Source organism: Amblyraja radiata, chromosome 41 (assembly GCF_010909765.2).
Source record: "Amblyraja radiata isolate CabotCenter1 chromosome 41, sAmbRad1.1.pri, whole genome shotgun sequence".
Lineage (NCBI taxonomy): Eukaryota > Metazoa > Chordata > Chondrichthyes > Rajiformes > Rajidae > Amblyraja > Amblyraja radiata.
The window spans coordinates 14,890,853-14,908,398 of record NC_045996.1 but is presented as its reverse complement, the minus strand read 5'-3'; the positions used below and the strand labels follow the sequence as shown (position 1 = coordinate 14,908,398).

The 17,546-nt window shown below is 52.5% G+C and overlaps 1 protein-coding gene across 1 annotated transcript in view; it reads left to right on the top strand.

Annotated features, from left to right (window-relative positions):
- LOC116967753 (CLK4 associating serine/arginine rich protein) overlaps positions 1 to 17,546 on the top strand; it is a 33,046-nt gene that overhangs the window by 14,712 nt on the left and 788 nt on the right. The window contains exons 10-19 of the mRNA XM_033014361.1: positions 832 to 905; positions 1,616 to 1,657; positions 3,130 to 3,348; positions 6,070 to 6,315; positions 7,650 to 7,853; positions 8,335 to 8,374; positions 11,918 to 11,978; positions 12,829 to 12,887; positions 14,201 to 14,247; positions 16,937 to 17,051. Of these exons, the coding sequence (XP_032870252.1) occupies positions 832 to 905; positions 1,616 to 1,657; positions 3,130 to 3,348; positions 6,070 to 6,315; positions 7,650 to 7,853; positions 8,335 to 8,374; positions 11,918 to 11,978; positions 12,829 to 12,887; positions 14,201 to 14,247; positions 16,937 to 17,051 (1,107 nt within the window). The remainder of the gene's footprint in view (positions 1 to 831; positions 906 to 1,615; positions 1,658 to 3,129; positions 3,349 to 6,069; positions 6,316 to 7,649; positions 7,854 to 8,334; positions 8,375 to 11,917; positions 11,979 to 12,828; positions 12,888 to 14,200; positions 14,248 to 16,936; positions 17,052 to 17,546) is intronic.

The following is a 17,546-nucleotide window of genomic DNA, read 5'->3' as shown; positions in this document are numbered from 1 at the left end:
TGGTGGGTTTATGGAACGAGCTGTGGGAGGAGGTAGTTGAGGCAGGGACTATCGCAAAGTTTAACACTTGGACAGGTACATGTACAGGACAGGTTTAGAGGGATATGGGCCATGATCACATTGAGTGGCGGTGCTGGCTCGAAGGGCCAAATGGCCTACTCCTGCACCTATTGGCTATTGTCAAAAGCAGGCAGGTGGGACTAGAATAGAAGCGGCATGTTGGGCCGAAGGTCCTGTATCCATGCTGCATTGAGCAGCACAGTGGCACAGCAGGTAGAGTTGCTGCCTCACAGCGCCAGAGACCCGGGTTCCATCCTGACTACGGGTGCTGTCTGTACGGAGTTTGTACGTTCTCCCCGTGACCCACGTGGGTTTCCTCCGGGTGCTCTGGTTTCCTCCCACACTCCAAAGACGTGTGGGTTTGTAGGCTAATTGGCTTTGGTAAAATTGTAAATTGTCCCTGGCGTGTGTAGGAAGGTGCCGAGTGTGTGGGGATCGCTGGTCGGCGCAGACTCGATGGGCCGAAGGGCCTGTTTCTGCGCTGCATGGCTCTGTTCTGTTGCACCCAACAGGGGAGCTGCCTGCCCACGATGGGCATAAGCTCAGGAGCAGAATTAGGCCGTTCGGCCCATCAAGTCTACTCCGCCATTCAATCATGGCTGATCTATCTCTCCCTCCTAACCCCATTCTCCTGCCTTCTCCCCATAGCTTCTGACACCCGCACTAATCAAGAATCTATCTACCTCTGCCTTACAAACATCCACTGGCAGTGGGTGCCTGGAGCAGGCCCACAGCTATGTTTAATTCTCTTTCTGTGTGTATTCCTCGCAGGGCCGAAGGTCTCGTCGCCAGCGGAGGGAATTCAGAGAGAAGCGCTTGAAGGGGAGAAAAATCAGCCCCCCCAGGTAAGCCCCCCCCCCCCCAAATAAATTGTATCGAATCGTACGTAGACACAAAATGCTGGAGTAACTCAGCGGGACAGGCAGCATCTCCGGAGAGAAGGAATGGGTGACGTTTCGGGTCAAGACCCTTCTTCAGGCTGATATCGTATCGTGCCCTGTGTTTCATCTCTCAGCTGCCAGCTTTCAGCACCTTAAAATGAGCCCTTCACCATCTTCCCTTTGAAAGCCTCGGGGTGACATCGACCCGGTGAATTACTTTAATACTAGAACATTGAAAGACAATACGTGATTACAATCGAGAAATCCACAGTGTATTGGTGCAGGATTAGAGGGCTGTAGGAAGGAACTGCAGGTGCTGGTTTAACCCAAAGATAGACACAAAGTGCTGGAGTAACTCAGCGGGACAGGCAGCATCTCCGGAGAGAAGGAATGGGTGATGTTTCGGGTCGAGACCCTTCTTCAGAATAAGGTTTAGTGCAAGGTATCAAAGATAGTGTGAGGGTCTCCAATGAGGTAGATAGTAGTTCAGGACCGCTCTCTGGTTGTGATGGGATGGTTCAGTCGCCTGATAACAGTTGGGAAGAAACTGTCCCTGAATCTGGAGGTGTGCGTTTTCACACTTCTGTACCTCTTGCCTGAGGGGAGGTGGGGGAGGAGGGAGTGGACGGGGTGCGACTCGTCCTTGTTTTGATGCACTGCCCTTTCTGTTTCAGTTACGCAAGGAGGGACAGCCCAACGTACGACCCGTATAAAAGGTAACTTCATTACGCCCGGCTGATGTACAGGTCAAAGGAGTTCACACTCCATTCCCACGTGGTAATGAATTAAAATGTACAGTGTGCAGAAATGGGCAGGAGGAAATTGAGAAGGAAGGGCTAACTGTGTCCAAAAAGGACACAAAGTACTGGAGTAACTCAGCGGGTCAGGCAGCATCTGTGGAGCTAAGGAAATAGGCAACGTTTCGGGCCAAAACCCGAAACGTTGCCTATTTCCAGAAGGATTTCGGCCCGAAACATTGCCTATTTCCTTAGCTCCATAGATGCTGCTGCACCATAACTCAGCGGGTCAGGCAGCATCTGTGGAGAACGTGGATAGGTGACGTTTCACAGAGTGCTGGAGTAACTCAGCGGGTCAGGCAGCATCTGTGGAGAACATGGATAGGTGACGTTTCACAGAGTGCTGGAGTAACTCAGCGGGTCAGGCAGCATCTGTGGAGAACATGGATAGGTGACGTTTCACAGAGTGCTGGAGTAACTCAGCGGGTCAGGCAGCATCTGTGGAGAACGTGGATAGGTGACGTTTCACAGAGTGCTGGAGTAACTCAGCGGGTCAGGCAGCATCTGTGGAGAACATGGATAGGTGACGTTTCTGCCGGGACCCTTCTTGAGACTGATCATACACTTCACTGGCGGCACAGTGGCGCAGCGGTAGAGTTGCTGCCTTACAGTGCCAGAGACCCGGGTACATTTCTGACTACTGGTGCTTCCTGTGCGGAGTTTGCACGTTGATGTGGGACTACAGGGTGGAACATTGGCATAGCTGAAACAGCCACTGCCTCACAGCACCAGAGCATTCGGCCCATCGAGTCTACTCCGCCATTCAATCATGGCTGATCTATCTCTCCCTAACCCAATTCTCCTGCCTTCTCCCCATAACCCCCGACACCCGTAATAATAATAATAATGGATGGGATTTATATAGCGCCTTTCTAATACTCAAGGCGCTTTACATCGCATTATTCATTCACTCCTCAGTCACACTCGGTGGTGGTGAGCTACTTCTGTAGCCACAGCTGCCCTGGGGCAGACTGACGGAAGCGTGGCTGCCAATCTGCGCCTACGGCCCCTCCGACCACCACCAATCACTCACACACATTCACACACAGGCAAAGGTGGGTGAAGTGTCTTGCCCAAGGACACAACGACAGTATGCACTCCAAGCGGGATTCGAACCGGCTACCTTCCGGTTGCCAGCCGAACACTTAGCCCATTATGCCATCTGTCGACCCGTACTAATCAAGAATCTATCTATCTCTGCCACACTCCAAAGACGTGCAGGTTTGCAGGTTAATTGGCTTGGTATAAGTGTAAATTGTCCCTCGTGTGTGTGTGTGTTGGATAGTGTTAGCGGTCGGCACGGACTCGGTGGGCCGAAGGGCCTGTTTCCGCGCTGTATCTCTAAACTGAACAGAGCGAAACTTAGGCACTGATGTTTGCTGATCCTGCAGGTCCCAGTCGGAGTCGAGCTCGGGCACGAGATCGCGGTCACAGTCGAACTCGCCCACGCACGAGGAGAAGATCACCTACATCACGAGCTTCGGCGGCAGCGAGGACGAGGGCGGCGTGGCGGCACAGCCTGGCGTGGTGGCGGCCAAGGCCCCGATCGGCAGGCACCGGCCCGTCAACTCCCAGCAAAGCTCTGCCACAGGTCATACCAGCTCCTCCCGGTCGGTACTTTTCAACATCTTTGCTTTATCGTTCCCACAGACACTGCTTGTGCTTCTAGAGGGAGAGCTCACAACTTCCGCTGAAGGAAGCTTTCGCGGCGGCGTGTGTCTAATCATTGCGTAATGCCATCCTCTCACGCGGTGTAGGGATTGCCAGCTTCACCCGCCCGGGTGGCAGAGGAGGCCAATCCGGCTGCGGCTCATCCCAAGCATGACTTGTTGGAAAAGCTCAGCTATAGTGGCCTGTCCCACGTTCCCGAGCTGTTCACGAATTCTCCCGAGTTTTCAAACTGGCAGAATGTCCGTAACGAGCCCGTGGATATCATAGCGGCTCGTTATTCCCGCCGTAGGTACTCGAGGCTTTTGTTAACTCGTGGACATTTTACATCATGCTGGAAAAACGTCCCGACTTACCTGATGCCCCGAGTACCTACAGCTGGCATAACGAGCCGCTACGATATATCCACCGAATCCTACGGACTCGTTACGAACATTGTGCGTGTTTGAAAACTCTGGGGAATTCGTAAATAACTCGGGAAAGTGGGACAGGCCCTTTAGTTTGCTTTAGTTTAGTTTACGATAGTTTAGTTTATGTTGGTCTATATCAGTTTATGTTTAGTTTACATCAAAGGTAGACACAAAAAGCTGGAGTAACTCAGCGGGACAGGCAGCATCTCTGGAGAGAAGGAATGGGTGACGTTTCGGGTCGAGACCCTTCTTCAGACAGTTTAGTTTATGTTAGTTTAAATTACTTTAATTTACTGTAGTTTAGTTTATTGTCACATGTACCGAGGTGCCAATCAGCGGAAAGACTTCACACAATTACAATCAAGCCGTCCACAGTGTACAGATATAAGATGAAGGGAATAACGTTTAGTACAAGATAAAGTCCAGTAAAGTCTGATTAAAGATATTCCCAGAATCTTCAATCGCGTGGTCATTTAAGGAGAAAAGCCAGGGAGAACCACTTTGTTTTCTGAATTGCAAATGGTCACGCATGTCGGGTGTTGACTGGCTTTAGCTTCAACGCTCTTCCACAATAAAGGCATTAAAAGATGCTGCATAAAAGCCAGACACAAAATGCTGGAGTAACTCAGCATCTCTGGAGAAGATGTACAAGTGACGTTTCGGTTCGGAACCCTTCTTCGGACCTCAACCGTCACCTGTCCATGTTCTCCAGAGATTCTGCCTGACCCACTGAGTTCCTCCAGCACATTGTGCCTTTCTTTGGTAAATCAGCGACTGCAGTTCCTCGTTACCAGTGCAGTGTGGCACCAGGTTTAGTGCAGTTTATTATTGTCATGTGCCCCGAGGTACAGTGAAAACTATATATTTGCGGGCATTCCAGTCAAAAGAAAAGACACAATCTAGCCGGCCACAGCGAACAGATACAGGATAAAGGTGTAACCACTCAGACCAACAGAGGCGTTCACCGTTAGATGTGATGATAAAATTAGGTCATGAAAACTCTGGGCACTATTTCAAGATTCAAGAGAGTTTATTGTCCTGTGTCCCTGATAGGACAATGAAATTCTTGCTTTGCTTCAGCACAACAGAATATAGTAGGCATGACTACAGAACAGATCAGTGTGTCCATATACCATTTAATATATATACACACATGAATAAATGAACAGATAAGGTGCAATGGGCTATTAATGTTCAGAGTTTTGTCCGAGCCAAGTTTAATAGCCTGATGGCTGTGGGGAAGTAGCTATTCCTGAACCTGGTCGTTGCAGTCTTCAGGCTCCTGTACCTTCTACCTGAAGGTAGCGGGGAGATGAGTGTGTGGCCAGGATGGTGTGGGTCCTTGATGATGCTGCCAGCCTTTTTGAGGCTGTCCCTGGGAGTTATGCACAGCATAAAAGCAGAATGTGTTTGCAAAAACTGTCAGGGGAGAGAGAATTAGAGTTAACGTTTCAGAATCGACCTTTCACCAGCTCCCTGTGTGGGTGGGTGTCCAGAGAATACACCTCGAGCGTAAGATGAAGTTCCATGGGCCTTTGTGATTCTCCAGAGCCAGGGCAGAGCGATGGAAAATGGCGAAGATAAACTAGACACAAAATGCTGGAGTAACTCAGCGGGACAGGCAGCATCTCTGGAGAGAAGGAGTGGGTGGCGTTTCGGGTCGAGACCCTTCTTCAGGTCTGACCGAAACGTCACCTATCCCTTCTCTCCAGAGATGCTGCCTGTCCCGCTGAGCTACTCTAGCACTTGGTGTCTATCGTCAATTTAAACCAGCATCTGCAGTTCCTTCCTGCACAGAACTCTTGCAAGCCAGGCTAGATGGTGTGTGAAGGTAGACAAAGTTGCTGGAGAAACTCAGCGGGTTGGGCAGCGTCTATGGAGCGAAGGAAATGGGCAACGTTTCGGCCCGAAACATTGCCTATTTGAGTTTCTCCAGCAATTTTGTCTACCTTCGATTTTCCAGCATCTGCAGTTAGAAACATAGAAATTAGGTGCAGGAGTTGGCCATTCGGCCCTTCGAGCCTGCACCGCCATTCAATATGATCATGGCTGATCATCCAACTCAGAACTTCCCTCTTGAACATAGATGGTGTGAGAACTATTCCATGCAAGGCTCGGTGGTGCCTCCCCCTGGATCAGCGGTGTAATGACATGTCTGTGGGTTACACAAGAGAGATGCGGTTGGTGCGTGTGGCCTCGGCTGCTGCCATCTTTGTTACAGTTGATGTTTTAATGTTTCCTTCTGTTCTCCAGGCGGCGTTCCTCGTCCTCGTCCTCTTCGCGGTCCCGCTCGGGCTCCCGCAGCCACCGGTCGCAGGGCCACCGGCGTTCCACGCGGTATTCCCGTTCCCGCTCCCGTTCCCACAACCGCCGCTACTCCCGCTCGTACGGCCGCTACAGCCGAGGGTCCCGGGACGGGCGGCGATGCTCGCGATCACAGTCCCGCTCGGCCGACCGGACGCACTACAGCGGCTCCCGCTCCCGCGGCAAACGCTCCAGGTAAACGGCTGCCGGCCGCGCGCGCGCTCCTTGTCACGCCCGAGGTCGTCAAAACGTGACCATTGACCAGGGGGCTCCAAACTATGGCCCGCGGGCCACATCCGGCCCACCACGTGATTTTACCGGCCCGCGGGCCACATCCGGCCCACCACAAGATTTTACCGGCCCGCGGGCCACATCCGGCCCGACACGAGATTTTACCGGCCCGCCACGCGATTTTACCGGCCCGCGGGCCACATCCGGCCCACCACGAGATTTTACCGGCCCATGGGCCACATCCGGCCCGACACGAGATTTTACCGGCCCACGGGCCACATCCGGCCCGACACGAGATTTTACCGGCCCACGGGCCACATCCGGCCCGACACGAGATTTTACCGGCCCGCGGGCCACATCCGGCCCGACACGAGATTTTACCGGCCCGCTGCAAGCTCTTGACACGGGCTATTTAGCGGGCTCTGTGGTAGCGCGGGAACATACACGTCAGTTTGCCGTAGCCCATCAAGTTGAGGGTTTGTGTGCAGTTGCTGACAGGTTACTATCGATGGCCCCGGGGAGGCAGTGAAGGTCGGCGAAACGCTGAGGCTCTATCGGGCGCTGGTCAGGCTGCACTTGGAGAACCGTGAGCAGATTTGGGCCCCATACATATCTGGGGACGGATGTGCCGGCTCTGGAGAGGGTACAGAGGAGGTTTACAAGAAAGATCCCAGGAATGAGTGGGTTAGCATATGATGAGCGTTTGATGGCACTGGGCCTGTACTCACTGGAGTTTGGAAGATTGAGGGGACCTCATTGAAACTTACAGAATAGTGAAAGGCAAAGATAGAGTGGATGTGGAGAGGAAGTGGGAGAGTCCAGGACCAGAGGGCACAGCCTCAGAATTAAAGAGCTCTTTTAGCAAGGAGGTGAGGAGGAATTTCTTTAGTCAGAGGGTGGTGAATCTGTGGAACTCATCGCCACAGAGGCTGTGGAGGCCAAGTCAGTGGATATTTTTAAGGCAGAGATAGACAAATTCTTGATTAGAACGGGTGTCAGGGGTTATGGGGAGAGGGCAGGAGAATGGGATTAGGAGGCAGAGATAGATCAGCCATGATTGAATGGCGGAGTAGACTCGATGGGCTGAATGGCCTAATTCTACTCCTATAACTTGTGACAGTCGACAATTACAGACACGATTCCCCCCCGTTCTAAACGAGTTTACTGTCTGGTTTAATGGCCGCCCTGTTCAACAATACAACATGTTGCACGTGTAGGTGTTGTTCACTGACCACTGTGCCGGCTGGCTGGTCGGTCGGAGTGTGTCGGTGTTAACGGGCCTGTTCCTGCCGCTCCAGGTCGCGGAGCAGATCCCGCTCGGCCGAGCGTTACCGCCGGAGCAGCAGGGCGAGCTACAGCAGCGGGCGGCGGCGTGACAGCAGCAGCCGGAGCAGCAGCGACAGCACGAGCGACTCTCCCAGCCCCAGCAAGTCCCTGTCCCCCGTCCGGGAGAGTCTGGGCAAGGCAGCCGCTTCACCCGCCTTGGGCGAGAAACTGAAAAGGTACGGCTCTTCAACCCCCTCTTCCCCCCCCGCCCCCCTGCACGGACCACCCCCACCGTCTCCTCCCCCCTCCCCGAACCACCCCCACCGTCTCCTCCCCCCTCCCTCCCCCCCACATCCCACCACCCCCCTCTTCCCATCCTAAACTACACCCCCCCCCCCCCCCACTTCCCACCGACCCTCTCGTAAGTTCTCCAAGACGGACCCTCAAATTAACTCTCTCTCTCTCTCTCTCCCTCCCCCTCTCCGCCTCTCTCTCGTCTCTCTCTCTCTCCCTCCCTCTCTGTCCCCCCTCTCTGTCTCTGTGTCTCACTGTCTGTCTCTCTCACCCCCTCTCACCTCCTCCTCTCTCTCTCTCCTCCTTCTCTCTGTCTCTCTCCCCCTCTTCCTCTCTCTATCTATCTCTTTCTCTCTCCTCCCTCTCTCTCCCCCTCCCTCTCCCTCTCTCTCTCTCTCTCTCCCTCCCTCTCTCCCTCTCCAGGTGTGACACTCCTGTGGGTAAAGAATCCGGAGCTGCCAAAGTCAGTAAGAATGTTATCTCACCTCCGCTAAACACAGCCCCCCTCTGAAAACCTCACACGTGAAACACGCTATACAGCATCCTCAAGTAGTCTTTCTGCAACTGTTAGTGGCTATCTAACCTGAAACTAGTCCCCGAGACTGACTGTGTGTGACTGGCCACCCAGCTGAGTGCACGTGTTTAGCTGCACCCTGACCACACAGCGAGAACGTTCTGCTTTAATAATAAGTTCCTTTGTGTTTCCCAGTGTGTAAAACGTCAACGAGCCCGAGATAAAATTTCCTCTTTATTGTCAATGTTGGAATTGTATGATGTTGTTTCATGACTTTACTGTGACGGGTTTTCAATTTGAAACAGGTCGTTCAATCCTCTCCCGCTGTGAACCGCTGCCTGCAACCCACGCCTCCCATTTTGCAAAGTAAAACTGTGATACGGTCAATAGACAACAGGTGCAGGAGTAGGCCATTCGGCCCTTCGAGACAGCACCGCCATTCAATGTGATCATCCACAATCAATACCCCGTTCCTGCCTTCTCCCCCATAACCCCTGACTCTGTTATCTTTAAGTCATATGTGATAGGAGCAGTTAGGCCATTCGGCCCATCATGTCTACTCCACCATTCAATCATGGCTGATCTATCTCTCCCTCCTAACCCCATTCTCCTGCCTTCTCCCCATAACCCCTGACACCCGTACTAATCAAGACTCTATCTCTGCTTTAAAAATATCCATTGACTTGGCCTCCGCAGCCTTCCGTGGCTAAGAATCCCACAGATTCACCACCCTCTGACTAAAGAAATTCCTCCTCATCTCCTTCCTAAAGGAACGTGCTTTATGTTACAGCATAGTTGCTTGTAATTATTAGGGGAGAGCATTTTGCAAAGAGTATATAGAGTGCCTCTGTTATTCTTTCTATCTAATGTACTGTAATTGCCAGCTATATTTGTGCAGGAGTGGAAGCTCTTCACTCGACTTGTTATCGGTTTGTTGGTGTTATTAATGCATTGATTACAGTGAAGTTTACCCAGCGATAGGTATTTGACTAAGTGAATATAACCACATCGTGACTGAAACCTTAGTCATTGCCTTAAGCAACATATTCCCATTGTCTCAGGAGGTGGAGAGCCTGAATCAAATGACATAGAAGGAAGCCATTCGGCCCATTAAGTCTATGCTATAGTCGTAAAGCATGGAAACAGGCTCTTTGGCACAACTTGCCCATGCTGACCAAATGTCTTAAATGTTTACGAAAGAACTGCAGCTGCTGGAAAAATCGAAGGTAGACAAAAATGCTGGAGAAACTCAGCGGGTGCGGCAGCATCTATGGAGCGAAGGAAATAGGCGACGTTTCGGGTCGAGACCCTTCTTCAGACTCGATTCGCTGTGATGGATGTTTGTGTTAAGTGTGGGTCTTGTTTTTTTTTTTGTAATTGTTAAGACTGTAGAAAATGCAATTTCGTTCAAACCAAGCTGTTTGAATGACAATAAAAGGCATTCTATTCTATTCTACACTATGCGTACAGAAGCACAGCGAAAAGCTTTCTGTTGCGTGTTATCCAGTCAGCGGAAAGACTAAGCGAGCCTGAAGAAGGGTCTCGACCCGAAACGTCACCCATTCCTTCTCTCCAGAGATGCTGCCTGTCCCGCTGAGTTACTCCAGCATTTTGTGTCTACCTTCGATTTAAACCAGCATCTGCAGTTCCTTCCCACGCAGCGCTCAGATATACCCGTAGTCGGGATCGATACTGGACAGGCTGAGACACGTCGCACACTCGAGGACGAGTGCGGCTGCAGAGTTGCCGAAGGGCTGGTTATGAAAGGGACAAGTTTCAGCAGATGAGATGCCTGCTGCTTGCAACAACTGTGTGGTCTCCATGCAAGTGCTGCCACCGCTGCCCTCTAGCTTTGGCTCGCAGCACTGCTGTCATCTTAGAAAATAGGTGCAGGAGGAGGCCATTCGGCCCTTCGAGCCAGCACCGCAACACTGCTGTCATCTTAGAAAATAGGTGCAGGAGGAGGCCATTCGGCCCTTCGAGCCAGCACCGCAGCACTGCTGTCATCTTATTGCAGCACAGTTCTGTGGGAAAGGGAACTGCAGATGCCAGTTCACAGAGAAAGTCACACAGAGTGCTGGAGTAACTCGGCCGGTCAGGCAGCGTCTCTGGAGAACATGGACAGGTGAGGTTTGGTGTCAAGGCCGGGACACGGGTCATGTCTGAAGAAGGGTCCCGACCAGAAACCATGTTCTCCTGACCACGGGTGCTGTCTGTGTGGAGTTTGGACGTTCTCCCCGTGACCTGCGTGGGTTTTCTCCGGGCGCTCCGGTTTCCTCCCACACTCCAAAGACGTGCGGGTTTGTTCGGCTAACAGGTTTGGTCTAAATTGTAAACTGTCCCTAGTGAGTGTAGGATAGTGCCAGTACATAGATATATCTCTAAACTAAACCAAACTAATGATCTGCCTGACCCGCTAAATTGCTCCAGCACTTTTGTTAGTCTTTGGCATCTCCAGAGAACATGGAGAAGCAATGTTTTTGGTCGGGACCCTTGGTCAGACCACATAAACGTCGCCCTCTCCACAGATGCTGCCTGACCCGCTGAGTTACTCCAGCACTCTGTGAAACGTCACCTATCCATGTTCCCCACAGATGCTGCCTGACCCGCTGAGTTATGGTGCATCAGCATCTGTGGAGCTAAGGAAATAGGCAACGTTTCGGGCCGAAACCCTTCTGGAAATAGGCAACGTTTCGGGCTGAAACCCGGAAGGGTTTCGGCCCGAAACGTTGCCTATTTCCTTAGCTCCATAGATGCTGCTGCACCCGCTGAGTTACTCCAGCACTCTGTGAAACGTCACCTATCCATGTTCCCACAGATGCTGCCTGACCCGCTGAGTTACTCCAGCACTCTGTGAAACGTCACCTATCCATGTTCTCCACAGATGCTGCCTGACCCGCTGAGTTACTCCAGCACTCTGTGAAACGTCACCTATCCATGTTCTCCACAGATGCTGCCTGACCCGCTGAGTTATGGTGCATCAGCATCTGTGGAGCTAAGGAAATAGGCAACGTTTCGGGCCGAAACCCTTCTGGAAATAGGCAACGTTTCGGGCTGAAACCCGGAAGGGTTTCGGCCCGAAACGTTGCCTATTTCCTTAGCTCCATAGATGCTGCTGCACCCGCTGAGTTACTCCAGCACTCTGTGAAACGTCACCTATCCATGTTCTCCACAGATGCTGCCTGACCCGCTGAGTTACTCCAGCACTCTGTGCGCCTGTTAGAAAGGAAATATTGCTGAATGTTTTGTTGTGTAATAAATCCTTTGTTTGCATTCCTCTAGCGTGCAGTCAAGCCGTAAATGTAATTTGAAATGTCGGGACTTTAATATATATCTCTGCGTTCTTCAGTGTGTTCCGTCTCCCTCTCGCCTCGCTCAGCTGCTGGGGCAGTGGCGGTGCCCACAGCCCTCTCCAGTCGATGCTACAGTATTTAACACTCTCGTGTGCTGCATAATTGCCCCCATGCAGATGTCTCTGTGTTTCTCTTTCAGCCCAAGCTCACGCCACAGGAAAAGCTGAAGCTTCGCATGCAGAAGGCGCTGAACAAGCAGTGTAAGCATGGAGACCCTTCCCCTCCTCCCCCCCCGACACCTCACCTAGCCCTCTTCTCCAGAGACGACACCATCTTATATCTTGTTTCTTCGGTGTAAACCAGCACCTGCAGTTCCTTCCACGTGTTGGGTTGACAGCCCCGTCCATCGCATTGCATCCTGCACGGGTCCCCAAGGGTGGTAGTTGTGTGACGTTAACCAGAGATGGCACGCACATGTTGGTTGGCCCCTGGTTCTGGACTCCCGCAACATGGGGGACATGTTACCTGCCTCTAGCATGTCCAAACCCTAAATAATCTTATATGTTTCAATAAGAAAACCCCCTCATCCTTCTAAACTCCAGAGTATCTCTACCCCGCTGTAGTCTGCAGTGGGTGTCTATGTTGGTTGTCAGCAGATGCGGGACTGTCGGCAACGGCTTCACACACACGCGCACGCACGCACGCACACATGCAGGCACGCACGCACACACACACAGACACGCGCACACACAAGCACACACACATAGACACACTCACACACACACGCACACACACACGCACACACACGCACACACAAACACACACACGCGCGCACACACGCACACGCACGCACACACACGTACACACAAACACACGCACACACACAAACACGCACGCACGCACACACATGCACTCTCACACAAACACACACGCACACACACAAACACACACACACACACACACACACACTCACACACACACACACACACACACACACACACACACACACACACACACACACTCACACACACACACACACACACACACACCCACACACACACACACACACACACAGCCCAAAGGTGACCCGCTGTGTGTTTTTGTCGGCAGTTAAGGCAGACAAGAAGGCAGCCCAGGAGAAACAGCTACAACAGGAGCAGGAACGACAGGTACGCTCCCCCAGCGCGCCCACACCCACACCGTGCCTCTTGTTGCTGTGGGCCAGGGACGTTCAGCACAGGCGTGCGTGGGTGGGACAGGTTTGGAGGGATTTGGGCCAAACGCGGGCAGGTGGGACTAGTGTAGCTGGGACATGTTGGCCGTTGTGGGTAAGTTGGGCCGAAGGGCCTGTTTCCACACTGTATCATTATGACTCCACGGTTCACCTACCCCACAGCCAACAACAGACCATTGTGGGCTCTACAATCCTTGCATTTTTTTGCATATCTTTAATTCATTTGTCCTATATCCCCCTGTATCACCATCTATATCTCTCGTTTCCCTCTCCCCTGACTCTCCGTCTGAAGAAGGTTCTTAACCCAACGTCACCTACTCCTTTTCCCCAAGATGCTGCCTGACCCGCTGAGTTACTCCAACACTTTATGTCCATCTTCGGGGTAAATCAGCATCTGCAGTTCCTTTGGAGAAAAGGAATAGGTGATGTTTCAGGTCGAGTCCCTTCTCTCCACAGATGCTACCTGTCCCGCTGAGTTACAACAGCTTTTTTGTGTCTACCCTTGGTGTAAACCGGCATCTGCAGTTCCTTCCTACACAGGATGTCCTTCCCTTACACACCTCGAGCCTGTTCATTAATTCAATTACATCAGAGCTGACCTCACAGACTCCGTTAGAGAATTGACTTCTCTAACTCCAAGTGGCTCTCTCTCTCCATCCCTCCCCCTTCCCCGACCTCTGACCAGTCTGACTGGCCCCCTGATTACATTTTATCTCTGTTTGCTTTGTTGTCACCTTCTCCCAGCTAACAATGATCGATTCTACGTTTTCCTTGACTTCTATCATGATCGTAAGTGATAGGAGTAGAATTAGGCCATTCGGCCCATCAAGTCCACTCCTCCATTCAATCATGGCTGATCTATCTCCCTCCTAACCCCATTCTCCTGCCTTCTCCCCATAACCCCTGACACCCGCACTAATCAACAATCTATCTATCTCTGCCTTAAATATATCCACTGACTTGTGGCCTCCAGTGGCAAAAGCTTCCACAGATTCACCACCCTCTGACTAAATAAATACCTCCACATCTCCTTCCTAAAAGAACGTCCTTTAATTATCTTCTGATGTCTCATTTTCACACCTCACTCTCGGTGGACGGGAGGGGGGGGGGGGGGGGGGGGGAGGGGGAGCAGGGGACGAGCGATTGATGGGGGAGGGGGGCAGCGGTCTGGCGGGTGGGGGGCGTCTTGGTTCCCCCCCCCCCCCCACGGCTGCTCCGTAACAACTTGCCTTCTGTTGTGTCTTTCAGGAGCGGGAGGACGAGCTGCGAGCAATGGCGCGGAAGATCCGTCTGAAGTAATAACCCCCCCCCCCACTCTGTTCAACATCAGTCTCTCCCCCCCCCCCCCCCCCCCACCTACCCCTCACTCTGTTCAACATCGGCCTCTCCCCCCACTCCGTTCACCATCGGTCTCTTCCCCCTCCCCTGCCCAACAAATCTCTACAAACTCACCCCCGACCTCTCCCAGGGGAGGGGGGTGGCACGGTGCCAACCGCTGGCAGCCGGCAAACACCATTGATCTCTGGCGTGGGGCCGTCCCCCCAATCCCGCAGCGAGGTTTTGCCAATTAGCCCAACTAAGGCATGTCCTGTTCCCCGACCCCTCCCCCTCTCACCGTGACTCCCTGCCCTCCAGTCACGTCGAACGCCAAGACCTCTTCTCTCTCATAAGTGATAGGAGCAGAATTAGGCCATTCGGCCCATCAAGTACACTCCGCCATTCAATCATGGCTGATCTATCTCTCCCTCCTAACCCCATTCTCCTGCCTTCTCCCCGTAACCTCTGACACCCGTACTGATCAATAATCTATCAAAATATCCATTGACTTGGCCTCCACAGCCGTCTGTGTCAATGAATTCCACAGATTCACCACCCTCTGAATGAAGAAATTCCTCCTTGTCTCCTTTTAAAGGAACATCCTTTAATTCTGAGGCTGTGCCCTCTGGTCCTAGACTCTCCCACTAGTGGAAACATCCTCTCCACATCCACTCTATCCAAGCTGAGCCGCCAAGGTGCCGGACACGTCCCCCCCCCCCCCCACCTCCCCTTCTGCCCCTCTTTGTCCACTCACTGGCCGGGCTGGCAACCCTCGCCGTTATCTGCCGCCCCTGACCAGCGCTGGTTGCCAAGTGCTTTGTGAATCAGTACCCAGGTCAGACCGATCTCCCCACACGTACAAACCACCACGGTTCTGTAACAGCGGCCCCAACTCTTCGACAAACCAGCCTCTGATTCCAGGTTTATTTAATTATAATGACTCAAATTCAAATTCCCCAGCTGGGTTGGTGGGATTGTGAGTGGAGCCTGTGGGTTTCTGGACCCTGGCCCAACAGATTAGCCTGCGTGTAGCTCCCTGCTACATTACCCCCCCGTCAACATCCACAGGCCATGTGTGCCGCTCTGCTCTCGACCTTGTCTGGAGAGCTGCCCGCATGCGAGGGTTCTGCTCCGAGATGTGTGTGTGTGTGAGGCATGGCGGGGGCAATGTTGAACGAGAGCCAGTTTAGTGAAGGGCGGGGTGGGGGGGGGAGTCTGTGGTCTCGGGCAGAGCAGGAAGGACAAGCCCGCTCGCTGCTCGTTGCTAACCCTGCCGGCTTCCCGCAGGGCAGCTCCTGACCTTACAGCTGATCCCAATTAACGGCACGTTAAGTTCCTCGCAGCCCGGCTCAAACGAGTCTGATAATTCACAGCAGCAGCTTATGTCTGCATCAGGATGTGCCTGCTCTCTCATCAATCACAGCTTAAAGAATAACCTCCCTTGTTAGTGTGTATGTCTGTGTATCTATGTGTGTGTGTGTGTGTGTGTCTATGTGCATAAATGTGCCTGTGTGTGTCTGTATGTGTGTGTGTGTGTGTCTCTTTGTGTGTGTGTGTGTGTCTCTGTGTGTGTGTGTCTATGTGCGTATGTGTGCCTGTGTGTGTCTGTATGTGTGTGTGTGTCTGTGCTTATGTGTGCCTGTGTGTGTGCGTCTATATGTGTGTGCGTATGTGTGTCTATGTGTGTGCGTCTATGTGTGTGCGTCTCTGTGTGTGTGTGTGTGTGTATCTATGTGCGTATGTGTGCCTGTGTGTGTGCGTCTATGTGTGTATGTGTGTGCGTATGTGTGTCTGTGTGTGTGCGCACCCTGTGTCGTGAGGTCGTAAGTAATAGCCGAATTAGGCCACTCTGCCCATCAGGTCTACACCGCCATTCAATCATGGATGATTTTTCTCTTCCTCCTAAACCCATTCTCCTGCCTTCTCCCCATATCCTCTGACACCCGCACTAATCAAGAATCTATCTATCTCTACAGCCTTCTGTGGCAAATAATTCCAGATTTTGACTAAAGAAATTCCTTCTCATCTCCTTCCTAAAGGAACACCCTTTAATTCTGAGGCTGTGACCTCTAGTCCAAGACTCTCCCACTAGTGGAAACATCCTCTCCACATCCACTCTATCCAAGCCTTTCACTATTCTGTATGTTTCAGTGAGGTCCCCCTCATCCTTCCAAACTCCAGTGAGTACAGGCCCAGTACTGGCAGACGCTCATCATATGTTAACCCACTCATTCCTGGGATCATTCTTGTAAACCTCCTCTGGACCCTCTCCAGAGCCAGCACATCCTTCCTCCGATATGGGGCCCAAAATTGCTCACAATATTCCAAATGTGGCCTGACCAGCGCCTTATAGATCCTCAGGAAACCGGAGCACCCGGGGAAAACCCACGCAGGTCACGGGGAGAACGCACAAACTCCGTACAGACAGCACCCGTAGTCAGGATGGAACCCGGGTCTCCGGCGCTGAGAGGCAGCAGCTCTACCCGCTTCACCACCCACAGGAAGGGCCCATCTCCGCGCTGGATCTCTTGAATTAAACTCAACCAGGACGGCAGGAGACACTGACGAAGGGAGATAGAGATGGGCAAGCGTAGGGGGGGGCACCTGGCTGTACGTAAAGGGCCCGGCAGGCCAGTGATGCAAGCCCTGCTTTGTTCCTTTGCCCAGGGAGAGGGAGCGCAGAGACAAGGAGCGTGACGAGTGGGAGAAGGAATATCCCAGAAGGAGCCGCTCTTCCTCGCCCAGACACGGTATGTACCTTCAGCCGGAGGGTGGTGAATCTGTGGGTAGACTTGATGGGCCGAATGGCCTTATTCTGCACTTATCCCTTATGACCTCATTACAGTGAAGAAGAGGGGGAACTTGCGCTGGTCATTGCTAAAGACAAACACAAAGTGCTGGAGTAACTCAACAGGTCAGGTACCATCTCTGGAGAACGTGGATAGGTGGCGTTTTGGGTTGGGACAGGTTTCGTCAGACCCGAAACGTCACCTTGTCCATCTTCTCCTGGCCCGCTGAGTTACTCCAGCGCTTTGTGTTTGGCTCAGGGTCGCAGCATCTACACCAGAGGAACTGCAGTCTGATGGAGGGTCTCGACCCGAAATGTCACCCATTCCTTCTCTCCAGAGATGCTGCCTGTCCCGCTGAGTAGCTCCAGACATTTTAGTTTAGTTTAGAGATACAGCGCGGAAACAGGCCCATCGGCCCCACTGAGTCTGCACCGACCAGCGATCCCCGCACACATTAACATTATCCTACACACACACACACACGCACA